A 25103-nucleotide genomic window follows, 5' to 3' on the forward strand; every position below is an offset into this window, starting at 1 on the left:
CTGAATATCTCCTATTAGGATCTACAGATGATTACATCACACACTCTTGTCACAGACGACGCCTGTTAGCACCGTACCTGTGTGGGGGAGTGGTTACAGTCTGTTCCCCAACTACGAGCGCTGATGTCAGCCTCCAATCAGAGCGAGCGCTGATTGGAGGCTGACACGCTCGGAGCCTCTTTCCACAGACGTGACCTGATTTCCATGTTAGCAGTAGAAGCATGTTATAGGCTGGGATTAGTGCGTGGTCCAGGTTTAACATTAAAGATTTAAAACTTTATTTATAACATGTCGTTTTCATTGTGAACAGCAGACTGCTTTACTTTGGGACACTGCACATAAATACAGCTCAGCCAAACAAGAGGGCACAGAACAACAAAGAGCAAAGGGAGGCTGGAAATTCAGGACTACTCCGGTCTAGCCATTAGCATGAACGCCAAACGAGGTACGTGCTCTTGGAGCCGACGAATGGATCAGCAGCATTAAGGAATGCAAAGAGCGGGATTCATCGGATTCATCGGCAGCAGCATCTCTACATCAGTGTGCCATCATTTCTTTTATAAAAGAGGCTATTAGCTTAAAAACAGCATCTGCCACTGTGTGCGTGTGGTGATTCTATGCTACGTCTTACAAACTTTGGAGCTGAGATCAAAGTCTAGGTGAAGATGAAATACAAAGCAACGTTTCAGATAACAGAGAATAAAAAGACTAGCGATAGCAAAAGACTTGCTCTGTTGTAGTGATAAAACACATCTGCTAACAGGTGGAGAGCCCGACTAGCAGATGTTCTGATCGTTGTAATGGTAGTCGTGGTGGTAGCCGGCGTGGTACTCGTCCTCGTGGAATTCAGCCTGATAGTCACTGTCGCTGATGTCGGAACCGTTGGTGCCGGTGCCTTGGCTGCCGTTAGTGTGGACGACCGGCTCGGTGGGGGGGGCGCAGTACTTGGGGTCGTAAACCTGGCGGCCCAGCCCGTACACGCTCATTCCTTTCTGAGACGCCACCTTGTTGGTGCCCATCTGCAGAGAGATGGTGGTGTTGTCCAGCGGCTGCACGGCCACTTTCTGATCAAAGATGTCTCTGCGAGTACCGGGGGCCGGCATGCCCGCCTACAGGAAACATGGCGCACATCAGCACGACAAACACATTTACACAGAGAGGACTCAAAGTGATCACTGAGCAATAACGCAGAGCTTCACTGGGCACACGTTTCAGATCAAACTCGTTTGATTATTAGACAAAGGTGACTTTTTAAAATGATGGCTTGGCTAATTAAGATTCATTGTATGTAATTGCATTTTTCAGACTGTGTTTTGTCCTGATGCCAACCATGCTAACCTCTGATGAACAGAATAGCAGGTCGGGTTAAGCAGCCGTCCTCCTGAAGACACGTCAGACTTTTTATACAGTGCAGGATATTTTATTTAAGCTATTTAGCAGGGACGCAGCAAAAGCTAACAAGAGTCCCACAATCAAATCACCTGGCTTTCATAATCAAACTGCTCTGTGCTTGATGCCAGTGCTGATTTCTGATAGGGTCTTCAATGCACGACGCTCCTTTGAGACGTTAATGAGGAAGAGACAGTCTTAAACCCACAGTGGCTGTTTCCTTCTTCAGGTGTTGACCAAAAAAGCTAAACTCATTTATTTATGAATCTGAGCCGCACACCTCACTGTCACTCAGCATGTGAAAAGTCGTATAGATGTGGGGCTCACGTTCCACTCAAGTGTCTCACATGTTGTCGAGACACTGTTGGAGTAATGTTGGGAGGTCGGCCACTCCTGGGAGGGCTGCTCCAGGTCTCCTCCATTTGTGGTTTGAACGAGGCCCAAACGGCTTTGTTACCCAAATGCAGACTGATTTCACTGAGCTTTTCTCGTGTTGCTTTTTGAAAACTTCAGGACTGGCCTGGTGTAGCGAGTGAAATCAAAGCTTTTCCTTTAAGAAATGAAATCTTCAGGTTATCTTTGTCTAAACACACCAAGTGTGGACAATATGCGAAACAAAAGACCATGATAATGATCAGGGAGTGGGCCAATACTTCTGTCACAGCACGACACATGGTAGAGAGTAAAGACTGGGTTTCACCTGGCTGGCTCCTTTGTTGGTGCCCATCTGCAGGCTGATGGTAGTCTGGTCATAAGGTTTGTCAGTGTGAGTCTTTGGATCGTACAGATGTCGTCTCGTTCCATACGCAGTCATTCCAGCCTGACTCGCACACTTGTTTGTTCCCATCTGAGAAACCAGAGACACGAGCTCAGCAAACACAGTTCGTCTCATTTCACTCTACAGTGAACTGTTGGCATTTAAACGTATCAGGTTAAACAGGGAGTGTTTCTCTGCTCCATCAAAAGACACTGAAATGGTTTAAATCTAATGATGACACATCTCAGGTCATGTGACAGTCACACTTCATTTACCTGCAGTCCGATGACACACTGGCCAGCCTTGATCTTCTCATCATCGAAGTGTCGAGCTTGTTTGTCTGCATATTTCACTCCGATATCGATCTTTGTGTCAATGCCTTTAGTCTTAGCCTGTCAGATAACACACGCTCGTCAGACTGATGGCGCTTTGTGTTCTATAACAGAAGAAAGACGCACTCGTCCTCTGTGCTGTGCGTGCACTCACCATGCTAGCCAGTGCGAGTAGTGTTGTCTGGACTTGAGTCATGTTTCCGTTTTCAAACAGGTCATTGGCCTCAAAGATGTCATTGGGCTTCAGGCCGTAGGCCAGGATAGCTTTTATGAAATTCCCGAGGTTTTCCAGCTGCAGAGAGCATCAGGGAAACAGAGTGATAAGAGACGGAGCACTAATAAGACGAGTGACGTGCTTCAGCTGCAGCTCTGCAGTGTTTGTGGGTCGCGCTCACCTTGTGCCAGTTGAGCTGTGAAAGGTTGATTTTCTTCACTGAACCAGGCTGCAGCTTATTAATCAGTCTGTGAGACGCAGGGAAGAAAACATCACATTAGTCCCACTGCTGCAGCGGATATCATGCAGTTCAGACACATTTCCTTCATTTGAGAGGACATTGCATCACTCACATAACTTCCTGTTTTATAACGCTCAAAGTACCATCAAACCAAAATTCACCTGAAATGTGAATTTCTTCAAAATCAAGTTCAAACCATTAGAGAATATTCATAACCACCCCACAGACATAATGTACAGGTAAACAGCAGTGCTACTGACATCGCGTCACGACCTTAAATATGACCACGCCCTTTAAGGTGGCAGTAACCTGACCATCACTGAACCCTCTGGGGTTACGACCCATTCAGTTTGTTGGTGGCCAAAAGTAGGTCTGTAGTTTTTATTATTTTTATGGTTTTTTGCCATTTTTTCTGCATAAAGCTTTTAACTAACTTCAGTTCTTTTCATAAATCTAAAATAATTATTACTTTTTACATTTTTAACCCTTTAAACACCAGTTTGTTTGTCCACTGCACCAGCTGGAAGACAACCTCACAATTTTATATAATTACATTGCTACTGAAATTTCTTGTATTGTTAATAGTAGAGTCTGGGGCATGTAATTGATTCACATCAACATTGATTATAATGCATTGTTGTTTTTGTGCAGGGAGAGCAAAAACATAAAAACTCCCTCTCAGCTTGTTTGTGGCCAAAAATGGACACCCCCTGTTTACGTTTACAAAATGCTATAAAATTCATATATATTAAGAAAAAATTCCACTTTTTCTGACTTGATTTTTTAAGATTAGCATCAGTGCTGCTCATGAAAATCTAAATTTCATTCAAATTCAGAATTTTAACCCTTTAAATACCAGTTAGATCACATAATTTTAATGATTTAAATAGGGATAAAAGCATAAAATCCCCATTTTTTTCTAAATAATACATGCAAACTGATTTATTTTCTAACCATGGTGGAGGTTAGATGTGTAGCAATAATTAAAAGTATCAATGAGTATCAGTGAATGGCCAAAAAGTAAATCACAAATGGTGTGTTAGTGGCCACAAAGGCAATTTAATGACCAAATAACCACTGAGATGACCAATAAAATGATCAAGATTCATATTCCAGTGTGTGCTTCTGTGTGCATCCTCATTAGCAGCAAGATGTACTAACCACAGTAGAGTGGTTTTTGTAGGCACACTTTCTACACCTGGTGCAAGGGGCTGCTGTTCCAATCCTGGAGGTGCGCCTTTTGCACCTTCTTGTCATTTCGTTGGTGGGGTGGGTTAGGGGGTGTGGGGTAGTCTGAACACTCTGGTTCAGACTACTGTATCTTGAGATCAATGGCAGAAGTGGCTGAGAATTAGGAGAAGGGTGTCTTGCAGTTGTTGAGGTCACCAGCATGTGCCCCAGCTCTCCCAGGACACACATTAGTCATCCAGGTCATCGTAGTCAAAGGAGCTTGCAAAGAAAAGCGTCTGGACTTCTTTAAGTTACTTGAAGATGTTTCACCTCTCATCCGAGAAGCTTCTTCAGTTCTAAGGTCAAATGGTGGAGAGTCCCAGATATAAACCTAGTGGGAGTTTCCCCCCACAGAGGGACAAAAGGACCCCCTGATGATCCTCTAATCGCCTGAGCCGAGGTGCGAAACTGGGTGTGGGTCCCAATCAGCCAGGGTTTCGGGTGAGTTCATTGTGAAACCTGGAGCACAAACTTGGAGTAATTAGGACCCTACACCACCGGGCAGAACATGTTCCCTCTAAGCCTGAAGGAAAAAAGAAGGAACACACACATGTAAAGGAAACACTCAAAACATGCGGCTATCCTAAATGGGCGTTCTTAAAGTCAGCAAAGAGGCACAGAAAAGAAGACCAGACACCAGCGAGGGAGGATAAGAAGGACAGACGCAACAACATTGTCATCCCCTATGTAGCCGGTGTATCAGAGAAACTCAGGAGAGTTTTCTCCAAGCATGACATCCCGGTGCATTTCAGACCCAGCAACACGCTCAGACACAAACTGGTTCACCCGAAAGACAAAACGCCAAAACACAAACTTAACAATGTGGTGTTTGCTGTACAGTGCAGCGAGGAATGCTCAGACCTCTACATTGGAGAGACCAAACAGCCACTTCACAAGCGCATGGCACAACACAGAAGAGCCACCTCCACAGGACAAGACTCAGCACTCCATCTGCATCTTAAGGATAAAGGACACTCTTTCGAGGATGCCAATGTTCACATTTTGGACAGAGAGGACAGATGGTTTGGAAGAGGAGTGAAAGAAGCATCTATGTCCACTGTGAGCGACCATCTTTGAACAGAGGCGGGGCTTACGACACCAACTCTCTGTCATCTATAATCCAGTTTTGAGATCCTTCCCAGACGCCTTAACGCCCACTCACATCCTGGGCCATCTGACCTCAGGAATTCGCATGATAAGGTGGGGCCAGGTTTCACAATGAACTCACTCGAAACTCTGGCTGATTGGGACCCACGCCCAGTTTCACACCTTGGCTCAGGCGATTAGAGGATCATCAGGGGTCCTTTTGTCCCTCTGTGGGGGGAAACTCCCACTAGGTTTATATCTGGGACTCTCCACCATTTGACCTTAGAACTGAAGAAGCTTCTCAGATGAGAGGTGAAACGTCTTCAAGCAACTTAAAGAAGTCCAGACGCTTTTCTTTGCAAGCTCCTTTGACTGTAGGTATGTAGAGGACTCCCCCACTTCAGTGAAGATGTTTCCGGCGGGACAAAGACATCATATCCCAAGACATCCAAGAGATTGGAGAAAAGAGCCATCAGTTAGTTTTCCTTCTACAACTCGAGGTGCCAACACCCTCTAAGTTATCCAAGCAATATTTGTGCCTATTGTAGTCCAGGATTGCTTCTTGCTTTCACGCATCCTTTATTCCCCATCACTGACTGCTGGTTCCTTGTGTGTTGCTGTCAAAAGAAGCACATTCCTCCGTTGCTTTGGCATGTGGGATATGGCCGTGGTAGCTTTGGTGAAGCCAAAGACAGACAACAAAACTTCCTCTGTTGCAACTGGAGGAGCTGGGGGGAAGCTCTGGGTTGTTTCCCCTGTGCCCGTTTTCATCTGAGGAGTTCCAATCTGCAATCTGAAGTGTTCCTCACACATAGACTGTGTAGGAAGCAGGCCCAGACACAGTCTATGCGTGAGGACTTCCTGCAGCAACTCAGGAAGTTCAAGCTGCCACAGGAGGTCACCTTCTACACCTTCTGTCCCATGCACATCAATTACTGTCTGGTTCAGTTCAGCCCCGAAAACTGCAACAGACAATCAGGTCTGCAGAGAGGATCGTCAGCTGCCTGCAGACTCCTCCCATCCTGTTCAAACTGCTGCCTTCAGACCGCCGTCTAGGTTTTCTTCCCTCAGGCTGTCACTCTGATGAACACTGTGAAATAAGCTGTTATAGCATTCATATGTGCATTGGGCTACTATTGTGCTCAGTTTGTATAGTTTGTTAGACTTTGTGTAACTTGTTTTCTCTTACTTTTTGTTTGCATGCATAGATCAAAGTGACCCAGAGTCAGAGTCCATGTTTGTGGACACAGATTTGGCCAAATAAAGAGGATCTGATGATGCCGACTTTGGAGAGTGGGTTTTTGCAACAAACTCTCCAGTTTTCAAAACTGTTCCGACATCTGTCCTGTTTGTCTGCATGTCTCTGAGCTTCTGTGCAGGAACATCATGAAAACGGCAGTAAAAACTATGATCGTCCACTCAGTGTCCACAGGTTAGAGAAACTGAGGGTGCATGACCGGCCGACGCACCACAAAGATGTGGGTGTTACAATAAACAGAGCCTTGGTTTGGTGACAAACTGAATTCAATCGATTAGAAAACATACTTAATGTTACATGGAATTTGCTTTTGTCTCCATTACAAAGATCAAGAGGCCCAACAATGGCAGTAACACAAGAGCAAACAGAACTTACTCGCAGAGGATGACCCCATCCTTCAAGCCTTTCTGGAAATTCTCTCCAATAGACATTCCGGTCACCTCTTCAATCCAGAAACGGAGCTCCTCCTCTTTCTGTGGGTCATATTTTTGAGCAATCTGGAGAGATTAAAACACAAATAATAATATGACCACATGAGTCTGTGATAGCACAGCTGCTAGCACCAGTGCCCAGCAGACCATGCTGAGCCTTTACCATCTACAGACATCGGAGCTTTCAAAAATCATCAGTCGTGTTTCATCTGACCAAAGCCTCACCAATGTATAACGTGTATTCTTTGGTTATACAGAACTAAATAAATATTTCACCCTCACAGGGTACTGTAGGGTCAAAGGTCAGCCACACAGGGTACTGTAGGGTCAAAGGTCAGCCTCAGAGGGTCCTGTAGGGTCAAAGGTCACCCTCAGAGGGTAGTGTAGGGTCAAAGGTCAGCCACACAGGGTACTGTAGGGTCAAAGGTCAGCCTCAGAGGGTCCTGTAGGGTCAAAGGTCACCCTCAGAGGGTAGTGTAGGGTCAAAGGTCAGCCTCAGAGGGTCCTGTAGGGTCAAAGGTCACCCTCAGAGGGTAGTGTAGGGTCAAAGGTCAGCCTCAGAGGGTCCTGTAGGGTCTGGGCACTCTTAAATGATGAGGTTTGGCCACTTGCAGCAGAAACAGCTTTTTTAAAACCTTTTCTCAGTAACTTTCAGACCACGAGGGACACACTAACACTGCAGTCATGAATAATAGAATTGTGGTTTACAGGTGCTTGGTGGTCTTAAACTATCTTCTGCTGAGGTCCAAGAGTCTCTCTGTGCTGTCCTTTAAATGGTGGGCTGTCACATGGTACACTTTCCATCAAAGGTTTTTACATGTTAACCCTGAACCGTCGTTTTCTCTTAGGCTCTCCATCAATCACAGTAAAAGACTGAAACAGGGCGTTCCTAGAAAGAGGTCAGGGAGGTAACGGAGAGCAGCCAGCAGGGCTTTTCTTCTTATCGGTTTGATTTAGAACAGGCACTGGCATTTTGCTTCTAATTATTACTGCTTTGGGGTTTTTAAGATGCCAAGTAACACATCCAGTTACCCGTTCAGCTGGTAAAGAACTGCTGACAGATTAAAGTGGTTCACAAAGTCTCCAGAATCAACAGGACATAGAGCGCCCTTGCTGATCACTGTGGTTTGTTCTATTCTATCATGTGGACTAAACAAACACTCCTGCTGGGATCAGCTCATGCCCCAAACACATGTGGAAGCCTCACTCTCCACTGAATCCATCTCACCAGGTAATCCTGTGCTACAGAGGACAGATGGACCACAACCCATCCAAAGCACAGGGACTCTGCTTTTCTGAAGCATACGGAGGAACAATGGAGGACTTTTATCTGATAATATCTCTGAGTGTTTGTTTTTGTAGGAAGTTTCATCATATTGTAAATGTATTATCCAGAAAAACAACTTCTTTTTGCTGCTCCAAAACTACTGTTGATATCGTTTAAAAACATCCATTTCCACATATTTATTTTAACACATTCACTCAGGCAGCCAAGCTGTTGTGTTTGTGTTGTGTGGTAACACAACTGGCTGGCTCCCAGTTCAGTTACTAAAACAGAAAACCATGAAAAACGGGACAAAGTTCAGAACGTGATAACAAAACTGTTTCTTTGAACTTCTGTGATGAAGCAGGAAAAGCACAGAGCTCATGCACAAACATGCAAAGAAAGATCTCTCCCAGACTTGGATGGACACAGCTGCTTTATGGCCAACTGTCCACTGAATAAGGGCTGATTATATCTGTGGGGCCTTTCTTTAATCAGTGCTGTCATGTTTAGCTATATTACACGTTTTTAAAAAAAATCCCCCAAAAGTTTCCCTCAAAACTCCAAATTTCAGTCGAGCTTGAGAGCATCTACTTAGGAGCAGGTTTTAGTTTTTAGTTGGCACTCAGAGAAGCTGCTGTCCCACATCATGCCAGAGACTTGGGGGATCCCAGGTTGTTCCCGAACATCCTAACCGACCTTCTCCAATCCGAGGAAGGCAGTTTGAGTCTTCCTCTCGACCTTGGCAAAGAGGGGAGCATTCGAAGAACTTGTCCTTGCATACAACTGTTAGAACTCACGATCTTGGAACCTGCAGTTGTTCCAAAATGGTTCCATTTCTGAACGACTGCACTTTCAGTTTGGTCAAACAGATGCTTTTTATACTGGCAGAGAAAAACTACCAGCTCTAACAAAAAGGGCTTAAATTTAGCGGCCTGGACAGCAGGTCTCAAGGGTCTGTTACATGTTACTGCAGCAGTTTAAAAGTTATTTATACTACTGAGGAGTAGTACTCAGATTTTTGCCCTTAAAAAGCCGAAAATGTCAAAAGTTTAGACTTCTTTAATGAAGGATATTTTATTAAAGAAAACTAGCAAAGCAAAAACAAATGCAGACAGTAATAATCCCAAAATAATAATCACCTGAAATATAACCTAGTCTGAGCTAACGCTGGGAGTAAGAAGCTTGGAGAGACGACGAGCACCCTCAGATCTGAAGATGCACTCTCCCCGTGTTAGAGGCTGAGCAGAAATCCAAATCTTCTTGAGCTCTTCAGATTTTAAAGCCCAAACTTTTCTTCTTTTCTGTCTTATTGTAACCTAGAATTTCTACACACGAACACTGAGGCAGATTTGAATATGCTTCATCAGTCTTCAGTTAGATCATGATTCAATTCAATTCAATTTTATTTATATAGCGCCAAATCACAACAACAGTCACCTCAAGGCAATTTTTATTGTAAGGTCGACCCTACAATAATACATACAGAGAAAAACCCAACAATCATATGACCCCCTATGAGCAGCACTTTGGTGACAGTGGGAAGGAAAAACTCCCTTTTAACAGGAAGAAACCTCCGGCAGAACCAGGCTCAGGGAGGGGCGGGGCCATCTGCTGCGACCGGTTGGGATGAGAGAAGGAAGACAGGATAAAGACATGCTGTGGAAGAGAGACAGAGGTTAATAACAGATATGATTCAATGCAGAGAGGTCTGTTAACACATAGTGAGTGAGAAAGGTGACTGGAAAGGAAAAACTCAATGCATCATGGGAATCCCCGGCAGCCTACGTCTATTGCAGCATAACTAAGGGAGGATTCAGGGTCACCTGGTCCAGCCCTAACTATATGCTTTAGCAAAAAGGAAAGTTTGAAGCCTAATCTTGAAAGTAGAGATAGTGTCTGTCTCCTGAATCCAAACTGGAAGCTGGTTCCACAGAAGAGGGGCCTGAAAACTGAAGGCTCTGCCTCCCATTCTACTTTTAAATACTCTAGGAACAACAAGTAGGCCTGCAGAGCGAGAGCCAAGTGCTCTAATAGGGTGATATGGTACTACAAGGTCATTAAGATAAGATGGGCCTGATTATTTAAGACCTTGTATGTGAGGAGCAGGATTTTGAATTCTGGATTTAACAGGAAGCCAAAACAGGAGAAATCTGCTCTCTTTCTAGTCCCTGTCAGGACTCTTGCTGCAGCATTTTGGATCAGCTGAAGGCTTTTCAGGGAGTTTTTAGGACTTCCTGATAATAATGAATTACAGTCGTCCAGCCTGGAAGTAATAAATGCATGAACTAGTTTTTCAGCGTCACTCTGAGACAGGATATTTCTAACTTTAGAGATGTTGCACAAATGGAAGAACGCAGTCTTACATATTTGTTTAATATGTGCGTTGAAGGACATGTCCTGGTCAAAAATGACTCCAAGGTTCCTCACAGTGTTACTGGAGGCCAAGGTAATGCCATCCAGAGTAAGAATCTGCTTAGATACCATATTTCTAGGCTTTTCAGGGCCGAGTACAATAACCTCAGTTTGATCTGAATTAAGAAGCATGGTCATCCATTTTAATCCACTTATACAGAAATGCTTTGACCTGTTTCTCTTCCAAACACACACACACACACACACACACACACACACACACACACACTTTAAGCACCACTATTACAATAAATACAATGAACAAGCCAATAAGAATAAAGAAATAAAAATATCACAGTTCTGCAGATACCTCGTTTTATCCGACCACCAGTCCGGCCTCCTCTCCCAGTTCCTGATAAAAGCCACAAGAAAACCAGTCAAACAGACTCCGTCTGATTCTGACCAGGATTCCCCACCGTTGACAGTTTGGTTTTTTCTGTCATCAGTACCAAACAGCATGTATTTGGAAACACGACCAGTGAAACCAGTGCACGTATGTACTCTGAACTGGTTCCACAGTGGAACTGACGTTTCAAACCTTGCAGGGCTTCAAACTCCTCAGATTGTGTCACAGCTTTAGTTTCAGGCACAGCTGCTTCAAGGCTGTCAGTCACTACCGTCTCACATTTTTACTGAACAAAGAGTAAAGCAGCACGGAGGAACTCCAGTTTGAGTAACCAGACCAGTCTGACTCATCACACCAACACACTGCAGTGTTAAACGATCATGTTAGGATTTCACAGCTCTGATCACAGCACTTCCCTCCAGCAGCCTGAGGAAACATGCAACAATGTGTCCATCGTGTGAAACATGTTGGTCAAATGTTCAAACATTATCTTTGAAACCCAACAAACCGAACACGTTCCAGTCACAGACACTGCAGCTCATGTTCCCCATCAAATACATGCTCATAGTGACATTTCACTCAATATTTAGTTTTCATTTTCAAACAATGCATGTTTACATACATGCGTGTGTGTGTGTTATTTTGGTCTGTCAGCCCACTATCAGGTTTGTTTTTTTCAAAACACACTGGAATCTGTCTCCACATGATGATATCAAACAGCAGGTTTCAGTCCAGCACTCGTGCTGAGCACACAACAGGAAACAACGTTACACTGTAATAGAAAACCAGTGAAATAAATGGTACAATACTGGAAACTGTCGAATGCTTGCTTTCGTTTTATGACCAGCGTAAAATTCTTTGGTCACAATGAAGAAAATTGTACTTTTATGTAACTGGCTGCTCCATTCTGCATGCAGAACTGCTGGGGCAACAGACTAAACCCGAGTCTGATACTCATATAATCAAACTATTATTCTGGTATTTCAGCACAAAAGCAACAAAGAAACCTCACTGCAACTGTTGACAAGTCTGTAAAACATCCCTGCCATATTCATCAATGTCATCCTTATGGATAGAGCTGGGTGTCATCTGCACTGCAGTGAGAACACGTGCTATACTTACTAATGACACTGCCTAAGAGAAGCATGTATGATGTAGACAGAACCCTGTGGAACTCCATAATAACCTTTACTAGTTACATTAACAATTTGCAGGCTGTTGGATACGATTCAAACCCTGCAGCACCAGTGCAACATTGGCTACTGTACTAATGCTGCATGTGCAGCAGGTAAAGACCAACAGGGGGCTCTAAGCTAGTGTACTCCTGAGCCCAGCTAAACAGGACAGGTTAGGCCATCTGGTATAAAAACCTCGATAAAATCAAACATATCGTAATAAATAAGATTTCCATAGCGGATCAATCAGAGCCCAGGCTAACAATGACACTCAGGAGATGTACTCGACATGAATTATGCAGCACGTCTACTGAACAGACCGGAATAACACGATCTGCCAACTGAGCCGAGTGAAAAGTAGCGGGCGGACGGCTGGATCGAGGCATTGAAGAATCTCAGGAATGTGATGTATGCTGACAGGATAAGAGCGTGGACTCCTGATCGCACGTTACGCAATGGAAGCCATTTGCTGCTCTGCTTTTGTTGACACAAGGGAACAAAAGTCATATTTACATGTTCAGAAGGAACATGGCTTCACACCAACGTGACTCAAAATCCAGAACTTTGGTAGGGAATCATATCCAGTTCTTACATCGACACCATTATCAGAGCACACGGCAATATGACAGCATCCTAAAAACCTGTTTAAAATGGGTGCTCTCCCATTTTAAACAGGTTTTTAGGATGTGCTGCCGTCGGACGCCCGGCCTGCCGTCGGACGCCCGGCCTGCCGTCGGACGCCCGGCCTGCCGTCGGACGCCCGGCCTGCCGTCGGACGCCCGGCCTGCCGTCGGACATGCTTCATTCTCCCGTCTCTGATCAAGGCTTTATCTGTGCTTCAACTTTCAGAGAGAGTGTTACTTTCAAGCAGTGCACGATGCTGCTTTCAGAGTAATCATGATGTAGTGCAGTGGTTCCCAAAGTGGCGGGCACAGAGCCATTGCAGGGGGGGCGCAGTATGGTTTTTATAAGAAAACACTGCTAGTATAATGGACACAAAAGCAAAGCAGAGGTTGAAGCATCGTCAAAGATGCTTCCAAGCCAAAGACTAGAAGAGCAGCTGTCGTGCCGACAGAAGGAGTTTCCCCTGTGTGGGGAGCAGCACTGGGCTCTCCAAATCACGGACAAACAGGATCCCACATTCTTGATTTTTAGTTCACAAACACTTCTTATAACGACTAACTACTCCTGAAACTTTGGAGATGTTAGCACTTTGTACAGTTACAGGAGGATAAAAGTAATTATCGGGCAAAATGTCCTTCGTTTGTTAAAATAGTCCCGTCCAACACCACGTGAGAACAATAAATATATAATTTTCTGTTGTAACCCTCAAACTGAATGGTATGGAGGCCCGTTTCCACCACTAAAAAAAAAAAAGAAGCATCCACATAACTCCAAATTTTGAGTTATTTTCTCAAAATTTCGAGTTAGTCAGTAATCTACCAGTAATGTTACCCGGAAGCTGAAGCCCTCAGCTACAAATGCTACAGCTAAGCTACCAGGATTACAGTCATGAATGCACAAATTGCTGATTATTTTCAGCTTGGCTTCACAAATGATGAAATCCTTGTGTTATTAGCTGAATTATTAGCGTTACTATCAGCAAACGTACTCTCGAAAGCGCCAAGTTGTTGCGACCCGGTTTTGAGTGCGCGTTCCACGTGGATTACTGATTGACAGAGCAAATGACTCGAAATTTGGAGTTATGGATACTTCTTTTGTTGCTGTTGGTTTCCACAGAATGGCGATGTAACGACACTCACCGTTCACAAAACTAAAACATCACTACTTCCCCGTCTAACTCTCTATAATGCAGTAAACTGGATCCCGTGTCCAGCCACTGACGCAGGAGGAACACATTGTGTCGGTGATACCGACCTTGGCACAAACACGGATCCTGCCACAGTTTGTTCCCCAAATCATGGACACACTGTATCCCACAGTTTGAGGTTTTTAAACCCACTTTGCACACAGAGACATTTTTGGAAAAATGTATTGACAGTGATGTTGAATATTCTTGTAAAATTAGGGGGAACCACTGAGGCAGCGTACGGCATCAGGAGCTTCCACGTGTTTTTCATGCGAGCACACAAAGGAACCGTGGTGGTTCCTCTCAGCATGTCATCAAAAAGGCCTCTCCTCCATTCATGTCTATATGAAACACACATAGAAAAGTGTGTGAGCCAACAAACTCACAGAGCTTCGATATGACGTTCCCTCTGTACAAACACACTGTGTAAAGTACACTAGTGTTTCCCCGTTTCCACTGTGATGATGGAAAACCCTTTAAATATTTAGACATTTTTGGGCTCTGGGAAATTTTTACTAATATAAAACCTGCACAGATTCCTGGCCTGTTTCACAGATGCTTCTTTGATACTGCCAATGCTAACGTCAGCACACGCCTGGATGAACAGGAGGGCAGTCGGGCTGAGTGCATTCGTCCCATTGCTGTGTTGTGATCCAGGTAATCATTTACTATCCTTCACAGGAAGCAAATCCTGGAAGTTCACCTGGAACGTTCCGGCGCAGCACCGGTGGCCTTGTATTGGCTGCAGCTCTGTATTAGGATGGAATTGATCATTTAAGTAGGTGGTAATGTGGCAGTTGTTGGTCACACTGATATGACAAAGAGAAACAGGCTCTGGGAGGAGGACCTGCGACAGCTAAAAGCTGTGCACACACACACTTGTTGCTGATACGTCACTACAGTGCAGGACTTGTGTGACTGGACTGTATCCACACTGCTGGTTCGGTATGCTGACGGACACTCTGGCACATTTATTTGTGCCTCCCATTTTTGAGTTACTGACCAACAGACGCTTCTTCCTCTCACGTTAAACCAGTTGCTTCATGTTCACTCTGTGTTTCTTTGTTTCATGGTGAAGAGCAACAAAAGCTGACTGATGCATTTCCTTTGCTGAAGCTCTGATACTGAGGTTTGTGCTGAGCAGTGACAGCTGTATACCAGGTGATATCCCAGGAGGCGTTTTTCTTACACTGAAGGTTAACACACAAAATCAGAAAGCTGTCCACCGTCCAAACAGAAGTTGATGCTCGCCGAGTGCCAGACAGACGTGAGACTAGCTGCAGCGTACAAGTCTACGGTTTCTATGGCTGCTGTTGTATGTCCTGTGTTTTGGCACAGAGCCATGTGACTCGGTTACAGTCTGTACCATGAATGTGACTCAAACAGCATTAGCAGCTAACCAACAGTCAAAGCTAACCAGCAGCTGCTTTCATAATGTCCATCATCAGAAACAGTCTGATGGAGCTTCACATGCTCACCTGCATCTCCAGATGCTGAGCTTAAGTTCTGAGGAGACTGATTTAGGTCACAAGGACTAATTGTTTGTTCATGTTAAGACTGACACACATAGGTTGTGTGCTTGTAGGGAAGCGTCTGCAGCGACATCACCACAGAGCCTAAAGTTCATCCTCGGATGAAACCGGCACGCTGGCTTTGCCACGTCGCGTTTTTATCAGCTGTAGACGGGAAACACGGATGGAACTTCCAGGTGGGAAAAAGTGTCTTCAATCTGCAGCCAGATGACTGTGGTGATCGAAATATTGATTAAAATAAGCTCATGGGAAAACGTTTCTCTTGCAGTCTGTGAGCATCTTCCTTCTTTGTTTTTGGGCTCTGTCACCGACTTTGGGTCGTCCTGAATAAAAAAATAGGTCTGTTTTATAAATCGTTGTCATTCTGTGTTCCAGAAGCACATACTCTCGACCTAGGGGCCTGTCAATCACAAGACATTAGCAGATCGTTACATAGACAAACCTTTTGAATACAAGCGTGCTGGTGCACACAGGGGTGCACACAGGGGTGCACAGACACAAACTACACCTTTCTTGGCTGCTACCTCAAAGCACATTGAGCGCTGTCAGTCCTGCGTGCTGCACAATAACATTCAATATTTAATATCTACTGTCAGCTAGATTATTGTGATGCTGTTGTGTTTATTATGCTGCTCGTTTGTTGCTTGTTTCCTTCCTCTCAACAGGTGATCCAGGTGAAAAGTGCCTTTTCTCCCTCTTCCCCTGTGTTTTTCTATCTTGCCCAGTCATGTCTGTCCCGTCTGCAACAACTGAAAATAAAATAAATACATAATAATAATAAAGGTCAATCAAACGGACCACTGTGGCTAGGCCGTGATGATCCACTTGGTAAAGGAAACCTGTTGTGTATCTTTCTTTGCCTTCAGACCATCATTGTGATGCTGAAGAACCACAGGGACAGAGCCTTTGGCTGACGTGGGGAACATCTACCTTTGGTTCCGCGTGTCATTCGTTCTTAAAATCTCAGACTGCTGACAGGACAGAAGACGAGGCCAAAGGCAAACAAACGTCCTGGCACACGAACAGCCAAAAACACTAACTCGTCCACACACACGCAGCGTGCCCACCAACTTCTCATGCTTACACAAAAGATGTGTTTTCAAATCAACGCTCTCGAAAGTCCTTTACTTCATTTTGGCGGACTTTCAAATCCCAAGTTTGCAGAAGTCCCTCATGCAGCGAGTCATGCGTGGCGTGGGTAATGTAAATCTCACGGGGCATCGTGAACACGCAGTAACAGATGGAGGCATTGTGAGGAGCAGACAGAAGAAACGTGAACTTCGTGGAGAGTGCGCGTTTGTACGTGTTTCTGATGGCGTCATCCTTCAGCCATCCCTCACAGACTGTCCACGGAGACCGTTTGCCGTGAAACTAACAGATGGTTTGGTTCCTCTGAATATTTGCCACGACACTGACTGCTGTTCTAAGTCTGCTCCTAAAATCTGAGGCAACATGGAAGCATCAGTGTGTCCGGGCTCCTCCCAGCTGCTCCACAGATCCCGTTTAGCTTGTCGTCATCAAACATCTTCATCACAACATCTCATCAGAAGTTCAACAAACTGTTTCAAACGCTTTAGAGGCGTAAAAGCAGCGCTTGGCACCGAGGCGGCTGCGGTCACAGTAACGCTCCCCGCGTCTTTCTTCGTGCTGGACACGAAGGGAAAAGTTCCCGAGCGCCGGGAACAAGCGTTCAGACAAACAAGAGGACCGAACCTTTGTTTAAACTCTCGTGTTCGGCCCACAGCGAGACACACCGACAGGCCCGCGGGCTTCTAGCACCCACACAAAAAGTCTGAAAGCGAAGGAAACGTGAGACAAAGTAAAGACGCGACCGAAGCACTTACTTTGCTCTTGACTTCAGCAGACAGGCCGTAGGCTGGTCCCTTATTAAAGTGAGTCATCGTGGCGCTTTTGTAACCCACGGGATTACTCGCAAAGTCCGCGGAGTCGTCTGTGGAAAAGACGGATTCTCAGCGACTGTTTCGGCCCGACGGGAGCTCAAGCAGTGCGCGAGGCGAGAGCACGGTCAGCCCCCCGCCTCCTGTCCCCTCCCCTCAGTGTCGGCTGCATCCTGAAAGCCCTGGATGAGTACAACTTCCACACATGACCAAAACTTTCCACACCGGGATCATTTTTAGGAATCCTGTTCAGCTCAGCTTTGGTCTGCAGGCTGGCTGGAAACGAAAAGCTGGTGCGGCTTTAACCAAGTCCCACAGCACCCGAGAAACACACAGATCTCACCCGCTCCTTTCCCCGCCGTGCCGTGGAAGCAGAGGCTGCGCGTGGGCTTACTAACAGGCGTTCAGCTTCATGAGACACACGCGTGTGTACTGTCAGGGAAAACATGCTAACCCACGTGCACTGTGGTGATCCTGGAATGTGCGGGTGGACATGGTGTCCATCTTTCTCCTCTCATGCAGGGACTCGTGCTCGGTGTGGGCTCCACAGCGATCACACGTGATGCCACGTCGGACAGATAACGATCAGCCTCCCCAGCGATGCGCAGGTGCAGCAGTTTCACCTTCACTGCATTGTTTTCTGAGTAGTTTAATAGTAATGAGAGTAAATAATGGCACAAACAACTCAACAATACAGACACAGCATTTATTCATCACACAGCAGGAATGAGTCCGTGTGGATCGGACACTTTCACACCATTCTTCCCAGGAAAATGGATTTGGGGTATTTGTCCCTCAGAGACGACCACTGTACAAAGAAGTAGTCGGATACAGGATACAGGATCTTCCCAGTGAGCGACAACGTCTGGACACGGCAAATACTCTCAGCGTAAACTATCAGGACTTTCTTTATTCCCAGAATTCCAAGGAGGAGTCCTGCTACACACAGGGGGATGCAGGTCCCCGGGCCGTTACACAGCACCTGAAAACACAGACGGGGGGGCGGGCACACATCCGTGGAAAGAGGTTATTCTGTACATCTGTTACAAAACTGTGTGTCATGTGACAAAGACTGGCTCAAAGGCCATTCTGGATCGGTTCATGTGCACTCCCTGTCATCACAGGACGCCTCGGACATGCAGCGCAGCAGCCTCTGTTCTCACACAGTGACCTCCCCTCCTCAGGTCCTTCAGTAGAAACTGTGAGAGTCAAAGAGGGAAACCCTGTTGGGGTTTGGAGCTTACCGAACATATTTAAGGCCAAACCCGGCTGAGCTGAACCGTCTCAAACCACAAATGCATCAGAATGTTTCAAACAGATACGCGTTTGACTCACCGAGGACTGCGTTCAGTGAGACAAAGGGAGGGGGCTGAGTAAGTACGAGGCCTCAGCACTGAAGGAGGCTGGTGGAGTTTACAGGAAAGCTGCCGTGGAGTCTGGAGAAGTAATCATACAGCTCCTCTGCATGCAGAGCCCCACTCTGCAGTCAGCTTACACCCACACCTCTCAGCCGTCTGTTTCCCTGCACAAACCTTCTTACAGCAGCAGGGCTGCAGCGATAAGTTGATCAGAAAATGATCCTTTGCTTCGACGCTTCGTTTAGCGCTCGGCGCCGTCGCCACGTAAGCGCCAGCGTTTCAGCTGCGACTAAAACAGACCTGAAACAGCCAGCGTTTGAACAGAAGCAGTTTTTCAGCAGAAACAAATGTTTTTGTAAAGCGAAACCAGTGAGAAGCCGTTTTCTCTCCATTTACTGTCGCTCATTAACAACACAACAGTATTTGTGACTCAAATATAATGGATGGAATATTCCGTTGGTAACATGCCTTCAGCTGCAGCGTGCTAACCACCGCTGTGTGAGCCACTGTTCACTACAGCCTGCTCCACTCACCATGTCCGGTCTGAGCCTGAACACCAGAGGCAGGGAATAGCGCAGGGCATCGAGAGTGCTGACGACAGACGAGCTCCAGGACTGGTGCACCTCGCGGCTCCGTGGGATCCGACAGATGGTGAACTGAGGAACAAACACGTGTGCGTCACATTCGTCTGAATTTGACATTAGATGTTTAAATGGATTCACTGAGCTGTAAGCTGACAGGGACTGAAGACAAACAGAAACCAACCACACGCCTGGACCTGTGAGACACACGAGGACGTGCTTCTGTAGGGATGATCTGATACCCTCGTGTTGGTGTTGTTCCCAGACCACCATGAAAATGTTGTTCCAGGTTCAACGTTGCAAGTGACCAATCACTTTGTTGTGACGTTATTCTTTTGCACGCCAAGCCATTCGTGCATTTATGAAATTCCAATGTTGCGAGGACAATATCAATTCTGCTTACTGTTTATTAAAGAGTTAGGGTCAGGGTCCGTTGATCGGCGGACAGAGGCGGTTTCTCGCAGCTTAAGTACAGTTTTTTGTTTTACGCCGGTTTTTCCCGAAGTCGCAAAAGTATGACGTCACAACAATGTGATTGGTCACTTGCAATGTTGAACCTGGAACATTTTCATGATGATCTGGGAACAACACCAACACGAGGATATCAGATCGTGCGCTTCGGTAGACAGCTTAAACCACACAGTAACAGGATTACTTCAGAAACGCTGGTGGCCAACAGGCCAAACTTTACTTTCTGTTTTGCTGATGTGCTCTTTGCCTGGCAGTGGAGTACTGTCAGTGTGATACTTTCCTGAAGGACAGGAAATAAGTAACTCTTCCAGTGTGTGAGCCTGCTGTGTCAGGACTCTCCTGCCTATGATGATGCAGTCCTGTGGGAGCAGCAAGTCCTCTGCAGAGTCCAGCGGTGGCACGCTTTGCTGTATCTGAACCTCTGCACTGTGCTGGGGTGCAGCTGCTGGGCCATGGAGACCACAGAGCTCAGTGAGCTCTCGCTGTGCATCACCACACTGAGTTAAAACCAAAAGCTCCATCATGCGTACCTGTGAGTCCGACTGTTGTTTGAGGCTTTCAAACGTGCAAATTTTCTCCTCGCTCATCCTGTCTGTGTCTGCGAGGACATAGTGTCGAGGTGTGTAGGCTGCAGACATGCACTGCAGCAGGTGCAGGACCTCTGTGGTATGACCACCTACAAATCAGAAAGAAGCACAGCAGCAGTTACAAGGTTAACCACGACCTGGAGGACACTGAACTCTTAGTCCTCACTGCGCTCGTCATACACGCTCATCTTTAGATGGACACTTAATAAAGACAGACATTCAATTTGATTTAGAAAGTATGTTTCATCCCAGCATGAGTTCAAACAGGTCAGTCCGTGCTGGGCGTGAAGCGGCAGCGAGGACACACCACAGGACATCACTGACAGTGTTGGACGTGCACGTGGCCAGAAACAGCCAGGAGTCTGCTCAGCATCTAGGACCAACAGCTCTATAAAGCATCATTATCACTTTGAACTTCACATCGGTCTACTGACCTTAAAGGTCAAATGTGACATTACATTATAAATGCTTTATCATAGTTTATACATCATTCTCACATCAGCAGGTTCCCATAATGACTACAAACTGTTTCTACGACAACTCCAATCTCCCCAAAACGGCCGAGCCCCATCAGACCTCAGAGACCTCTGAGTATCCGGTTGTTCAGTCTGACGTCACTAGCCGTGTCTGGACCTAAACTCCGCTGCAGGTCCATATATCAAACGATCACTATGGCATTACTGAGAGTTGAAAAACTGTCTAAAGTCTTTCATCTTTAATAAAATGATCAGCGTTCTGCTCTACCAGGTGTAACAATTGAGTTTAACATCCAGGCATCCATGAAAACGGAATTTATGACATTTAACGGAGTTAGAAGTTAGCAGGGAGTTAGCTCGCTAGCTTCTATCTAAATACAATATAGCATGTCCTGACTGCGGGGTTTTGGAAACAAATTCAAACGTACAGCTCTGTTATCACTTCCAGCATAAATGAAGACAGAAACTAAACAGCAGTGACGTTTGTAGGGTTACTGAAGTTGGGCTAGCTGGTATATAATGATGTGCTACGTGACCGCTAGCGACACAGCTATGTTAGCATAATATAAACAAGCTAACTTTTTTTCCACTCGATAAAAGTTAACGTGAGTGTTCTCGGTGGTCAGGAACAAATGTAATCGCATGGCAGGATGCTGTAAAAGGACCAAACTTCAGCCAGGAGAACAACTGAGATAATCCATCCACAATACGAGGTTAGTCATTCATATACTGCTGCATGGGCTGGGCTGTAGTTACATCCTAAGGTTTTAAAAACTGAGCTTAAATAAATGATTAGCGGTAATAAAAGCCGAGGGAGGTCAACAGCGATCACTGACTGTTTTAGGAGCTTTTTGAGATCAAATAGAAGAAAATACACAACATTAAACATGTTAACAACACAAAAGCCATATTAAACGCAGACTACTTTAGACCCGGAAGTAGGATTCGTCGCGTCATCACTGAACAACTGGATTATCATATGACCCCTGCAGAAGCAGCTTTCTCATGCTGTCTATAGTATATGTGCTATTACTGCATGTCATTAGCCTTTGGAGCCTCTCTCCCATACTTTAGTCCAGTGATCCTGGTTCTGTTTTAGGTCACTTCCTGTTAAAAGGGAGCTTTTTGTCTCACTGTCACCAAGTGCTCGCTCATAGGGGATCATTTGATTGTTGTGGTTTCTCGCTAACACCGTAGGGTCGTTACGTGTGAAGATAACTGCTGTTGTAATTTCACTGTATATAACTAAGACTGAGCTGCAGAGCTACACCCCAGGACCAGCTCTACGCTCCAGACTGTACTGGATCGTCAGCATTAAGCTGAGTATTTTCACCACTGAGACCAGGAACACTGCACATCCATTGGCTAACGGTCGTGTTGGCTGCACGTTTCAGACCTGCACCCAATTCCAGTGAGCATGCTCAGCAACACTTCTCAAGATGAAGCCTGAGTTGATATGTCAGAGCCTCCGTTTGAATCCAGCAGAGTAATGTGAATACTGCTGACTATTCCTCTCACCAAAGCACTCTGTCACTACCATGGACAGCAGGAACGCTCGTGGTTATCATTTAACCAACTTTCTGATTCATCCGAATTTGGATTTTTAAATCTAATCATTCAGCTGTTACCTAACAGGGACAAACTACAGCTGACAGAAACTGAAGACAAGAATACAAACACATCACACAGCGATGGGCCTGTGATGCACACGAGCACACAGTTACCCCAACATCAAGAACTGCACTGAGAAGCAGGACCACGCAGTACAGAACAAGGAAAGGAAGCAAACTAGTGCGAGATGTGTCTAAAGACCCAGGAACAACTGCAGAGACACTAGTGACTGTTGGGAATTGTAGTCTCACACATGACAGCCACTGGAAACCTACACAGGAATGGACTGAAGAGTCTCAGAAGGAAAAACGTCACCTTGGAGCCGGACAAAGCTCATGCATACTGGAAGTGCATCCTTTGGTGAGATGAGCTCTCCCCGTAGAGATGCTGCTGACGTTTGGAGAAAGGAGCAGGCTCGGATCGTACACTCGTGTCTTTAAACCAGCCCACGTGCCACAGGATGTGGCGTGAAAATCATCACAGCCCAACACCTTCACGTGGATGTGGTTCTGGTTAGACCCACTGAGAGTGAATCAGGAGATTTTCAGTGGAAAAAGGTTCTGACTGAACTGCTGATGACAAACTGACTTCATTTAAAAAGTCGCTTCAAAATCCACGTGTGAGTTTATGTTTGACGTTTCTGAATGAAGACGGAGAGAGGGGTGTCAAACATGTGGTCCGTGTGCAGCAGGAGGGCAGAGAGCAACAACCTCACACAGATGACTGACTCAGCAGTTTCCCCTCATCTCAGCGTGGAAAACCAGCGGACTCACGCCTGTCACAGGTCCACGCATGCATCCAAACTGTGTTTCTTCAAGGAAATACAACTATTCCTGCCTCTAAGGACTTTTAACAACTAAATACATAGAAAATAACCAGCATCGCTTAATCTGGATGGAATTATTAAGAAAAATCCAGTATTTTGACGGATTTTCACTTCACTAATCACCAGAATGACCTTTGTGTACACCCTAGGTATGTATAGTGTACCGGAAGCTCGGGGATGTTGTTTGTACGGTGGCGGAAGTGTCGCACTCCTGCCCGACACAAAGCAAACATGTTCAGTATCCACAGCTAAAACAGCAGATACGTGGCATGGCTAGAATTAGCATGCGTCCACGCCGTGTCCGATACACCCACGGTGTCACAGTGCTGCTGAAACACTGTGAAACATGGCTCCATGCCCGGTGTAGCCCGGTAGCTACGGAGGCCGGCTGACGGCTGTTTGTAACGTAACAACATGAGCGCGCTTTCTCTGTGACACTTGAACGCAGCGCAGCGGGGCCGTGTTCCGCGCTGTTACCTGATCCCGCGACCACCAGAACAGTGACCCGACCCTTGCTTCCAGGCTTGCAGTTGGCGCCCGTCTTCACAACGATATAAAGGCGAATGATGAAAAATAAACACAGAAGTAAAACTGCTGATGTGAACCCCAACAGCAACATCGTGACGGCTACGGCAGCCTGGCGTGCCCAAAACCAGACAGGGCGTGGGGCGGGGAAGCCCTGAGTGCGGGCTGGTAGGCAGAGCCAGCTCCTGCTTGGTGTTCACGTTACTTTGTTTTTAGCTTCCACATCTATTCAGACGTCCTGGACACGTGTCTATAAATCTGCAGTGTGCTGAGGAGGTGGAGCTTATGAAAGAAAAATATACGTCGACTTTCACTTTAAATTCATTGTAATTTGTAAGTGTAATAATAATGATGACAATGTTATCCGTGTTTTGCACAGCGGAGGAGCGTGTCAGCACACATTTCACTGCATGTTGTACTCGTATAACTCTGAATGTGCCAAATGAAGAAGGTTGAATCTTCAACGATCGGGTTGAGCTGTGGACCTGAAAGCAGCCGTGGGCCGCTGCTGACACGCCCCCTCAGTGTTCAAGTCATACCAAACAAAAACGAGGAAAACAGATATTTCTGATATTTTTGTTCGTTTTCATTTCAAATATTTTATAACAAGACTAAACTTTTTCATACACACATGGGTCGTCTCTGTGTGACAGGAGGCAGCACTGCTGCTGTCATTGTGTTCGTGTCTAAATCAAGCTACACATGAGTTTGTGAGTCTGTCACTGCTCTCTGCTCATAAAGAACTTATTTTAACATTGAAGTCAACAACAAAGCAACCCTGCAGGTTTCTAACACAGCACAGTGTCCACACTGAAGCCAGTTTACAGTCCCAGTGAACCTAAGCCAGGGCGCGTACCCGAGCAGCACCTCCACACAGACCACATTCAAGCCCAGGACGGTGGTGCTGTGAGGCAGTGCTAGCTGCTGCACCTCTCCACAATGGTTACAAAATCAAGTTATACATTGAACTAACCAACGATGTAAACAAGTAGAGCTGAAACAATCAATCAGTTACTGACTTGAAATAAAGGCAGCAGCTGTTAGAACAGCATGAACATATTAAACGGGCTGGACACCCTCAGAGGTAGCTGGTCCTGTCTTGACATGTCTTTGCCGTCACATGTAGGATCAGTGCTTTTACCCTGACTTACTTTATGTTGTACACAGTTTTACTTCTGTGACATTTTGTAGGACATTTACTTGCAGAATACGTCGTCACAGTCAGTCGTGAATCAGTGTTCTGACCATCGCCCACATCCTGTTCACATTTCATACTAAGTATATGTGAGC

At 45.8% G+C, this 25103-nt stretch overlaps 2 protein-coding genes across 3 annotated transcripts; both read right to left on the minus strand.

The window, feature by feature from the left end:
* Positions 1 to 254: 254 nt before the first annotated feature.
* On the minus strand, positions 255 to 17848 carry LOC146566567 (calponin-3-like). The gene is made up of 7 exons (XM_085286119.1): positions 17325 to 17848; positions 6883 to 7004; positions 2874 to 2940; positions 2633 to 2770; positions 2422 to 2538; positions 2090 to 2236; positions 255 to 1109 (listed from the first exon to the last, which is right to left on the minus strand). The coding sequence occupies exons 1-7, from the start codon at positions 17379 to 17381 to the stop codon at positions 777 to 779; spliced, it is 981 nt and encodes a 326-aa protein (XP_085142245.1). The 5' UTR covers positions 17382 to 17848; the 3' UTR covers positions 255 to 776.
* Positions 17849 to 17979: 131 nt separating this feature from the next.
* On the minus strand, positions 17980 to 24018 carry alg14 (ALG14 UDP-N-acetylglucosaminyltransferase subunit). 2 transcript variants are annotated; one of them, XM_085286121.1, is made up of 4 exons: positions 22778 to 23632; positions 20319 to 20464; positions 19270 to 19392; positions 17980 to 18360 (listed from the first exon to the last, which is right to left on the minus strand). In XM_085286121.1, exons 1-4 carry the CDS (start codon positions 22797 to 22799, stop codon positions 18130 to 18132), a joined length of 522 nt encoding a protein of 173 aa, XP_085142247.1. In that variant the 5' UTR covers positions 22800 to 23632; the 3' UTR covers positions 17980 to 18129. The 2 variants fall into 2 exon arrangements, with proteins under 2 accessions (XP_085142247.1, XP_085142246.1); XM_085286120.1 differs by lacking the exon at positions 22778 to 23632 and adding an exon at positions 23766 to 24018 and having other exon boundaries at positions 18000 to 18360.
* Positions 24019 to 25103: the final 1085 nt, after the last annotated feature.

This window comes from Mchenga conophoros, linkage group LG9 (assembly GCF_057382185.1).
Source record: "Mchenga conophoros isolate Kocher_MC1m ecotype Shallow Benthic linkage group LG9, M_conophoros_male_GT1.1, whole genome shotgun sequence".
Taxonomy (NCBI): Eukaryota; Metazoa; Chordata; class Actinopteri; order Cichliformes; family Cichlidae; genus Mchenga; species Mchenga conophoros.

Bases quoted from the DNA above. Each gene is read 5' to 3' on its own strand.
- LOC146566567 (XM_085286119.1), bottom strand. From the start codon at position 17,381: ATGACTCACTTTAATAAGGGACCAGCCTACGGCCTGTCTGCTGAAGTC. The intron at 7,005-17,324 runs GTAAGTGCTTCG...TAATCTCTCCAG, and splicing joins CTGCTGAAGTCAAGAGCAAA to ATTGCTCAAAAATATGACCC. The intron at 1,110-2,089 runs GTGAAACCCAGT...TGTTTCCTGTAG, and splicing joins CCAACAAAGGAGCCAGCCAG to GCGGGCATGCCGGCCCCCGG.
- alg14 (XM_085286120.1), bottom strand. From the start codon at position 23,907: ATGTTGCTGTTGGGGTTCACATCAGCAGTTTTACTTCTGTGTTTATTT. The intron at 19,393-20,318 runs GTACGCATGATG...TTTGTTCCTCAG, and splicing joins AACAACAGTCGGACTCACAG to TTCACCATCTGTCGGATCCC. The intron at 18,361-19,269 runs GTGAGTGGAGCA...CTGTGTTTTCAG, and splicing joins TCAGGCTCAGACCGGACATG to GTGCTGTGTAACGGCCCGGG.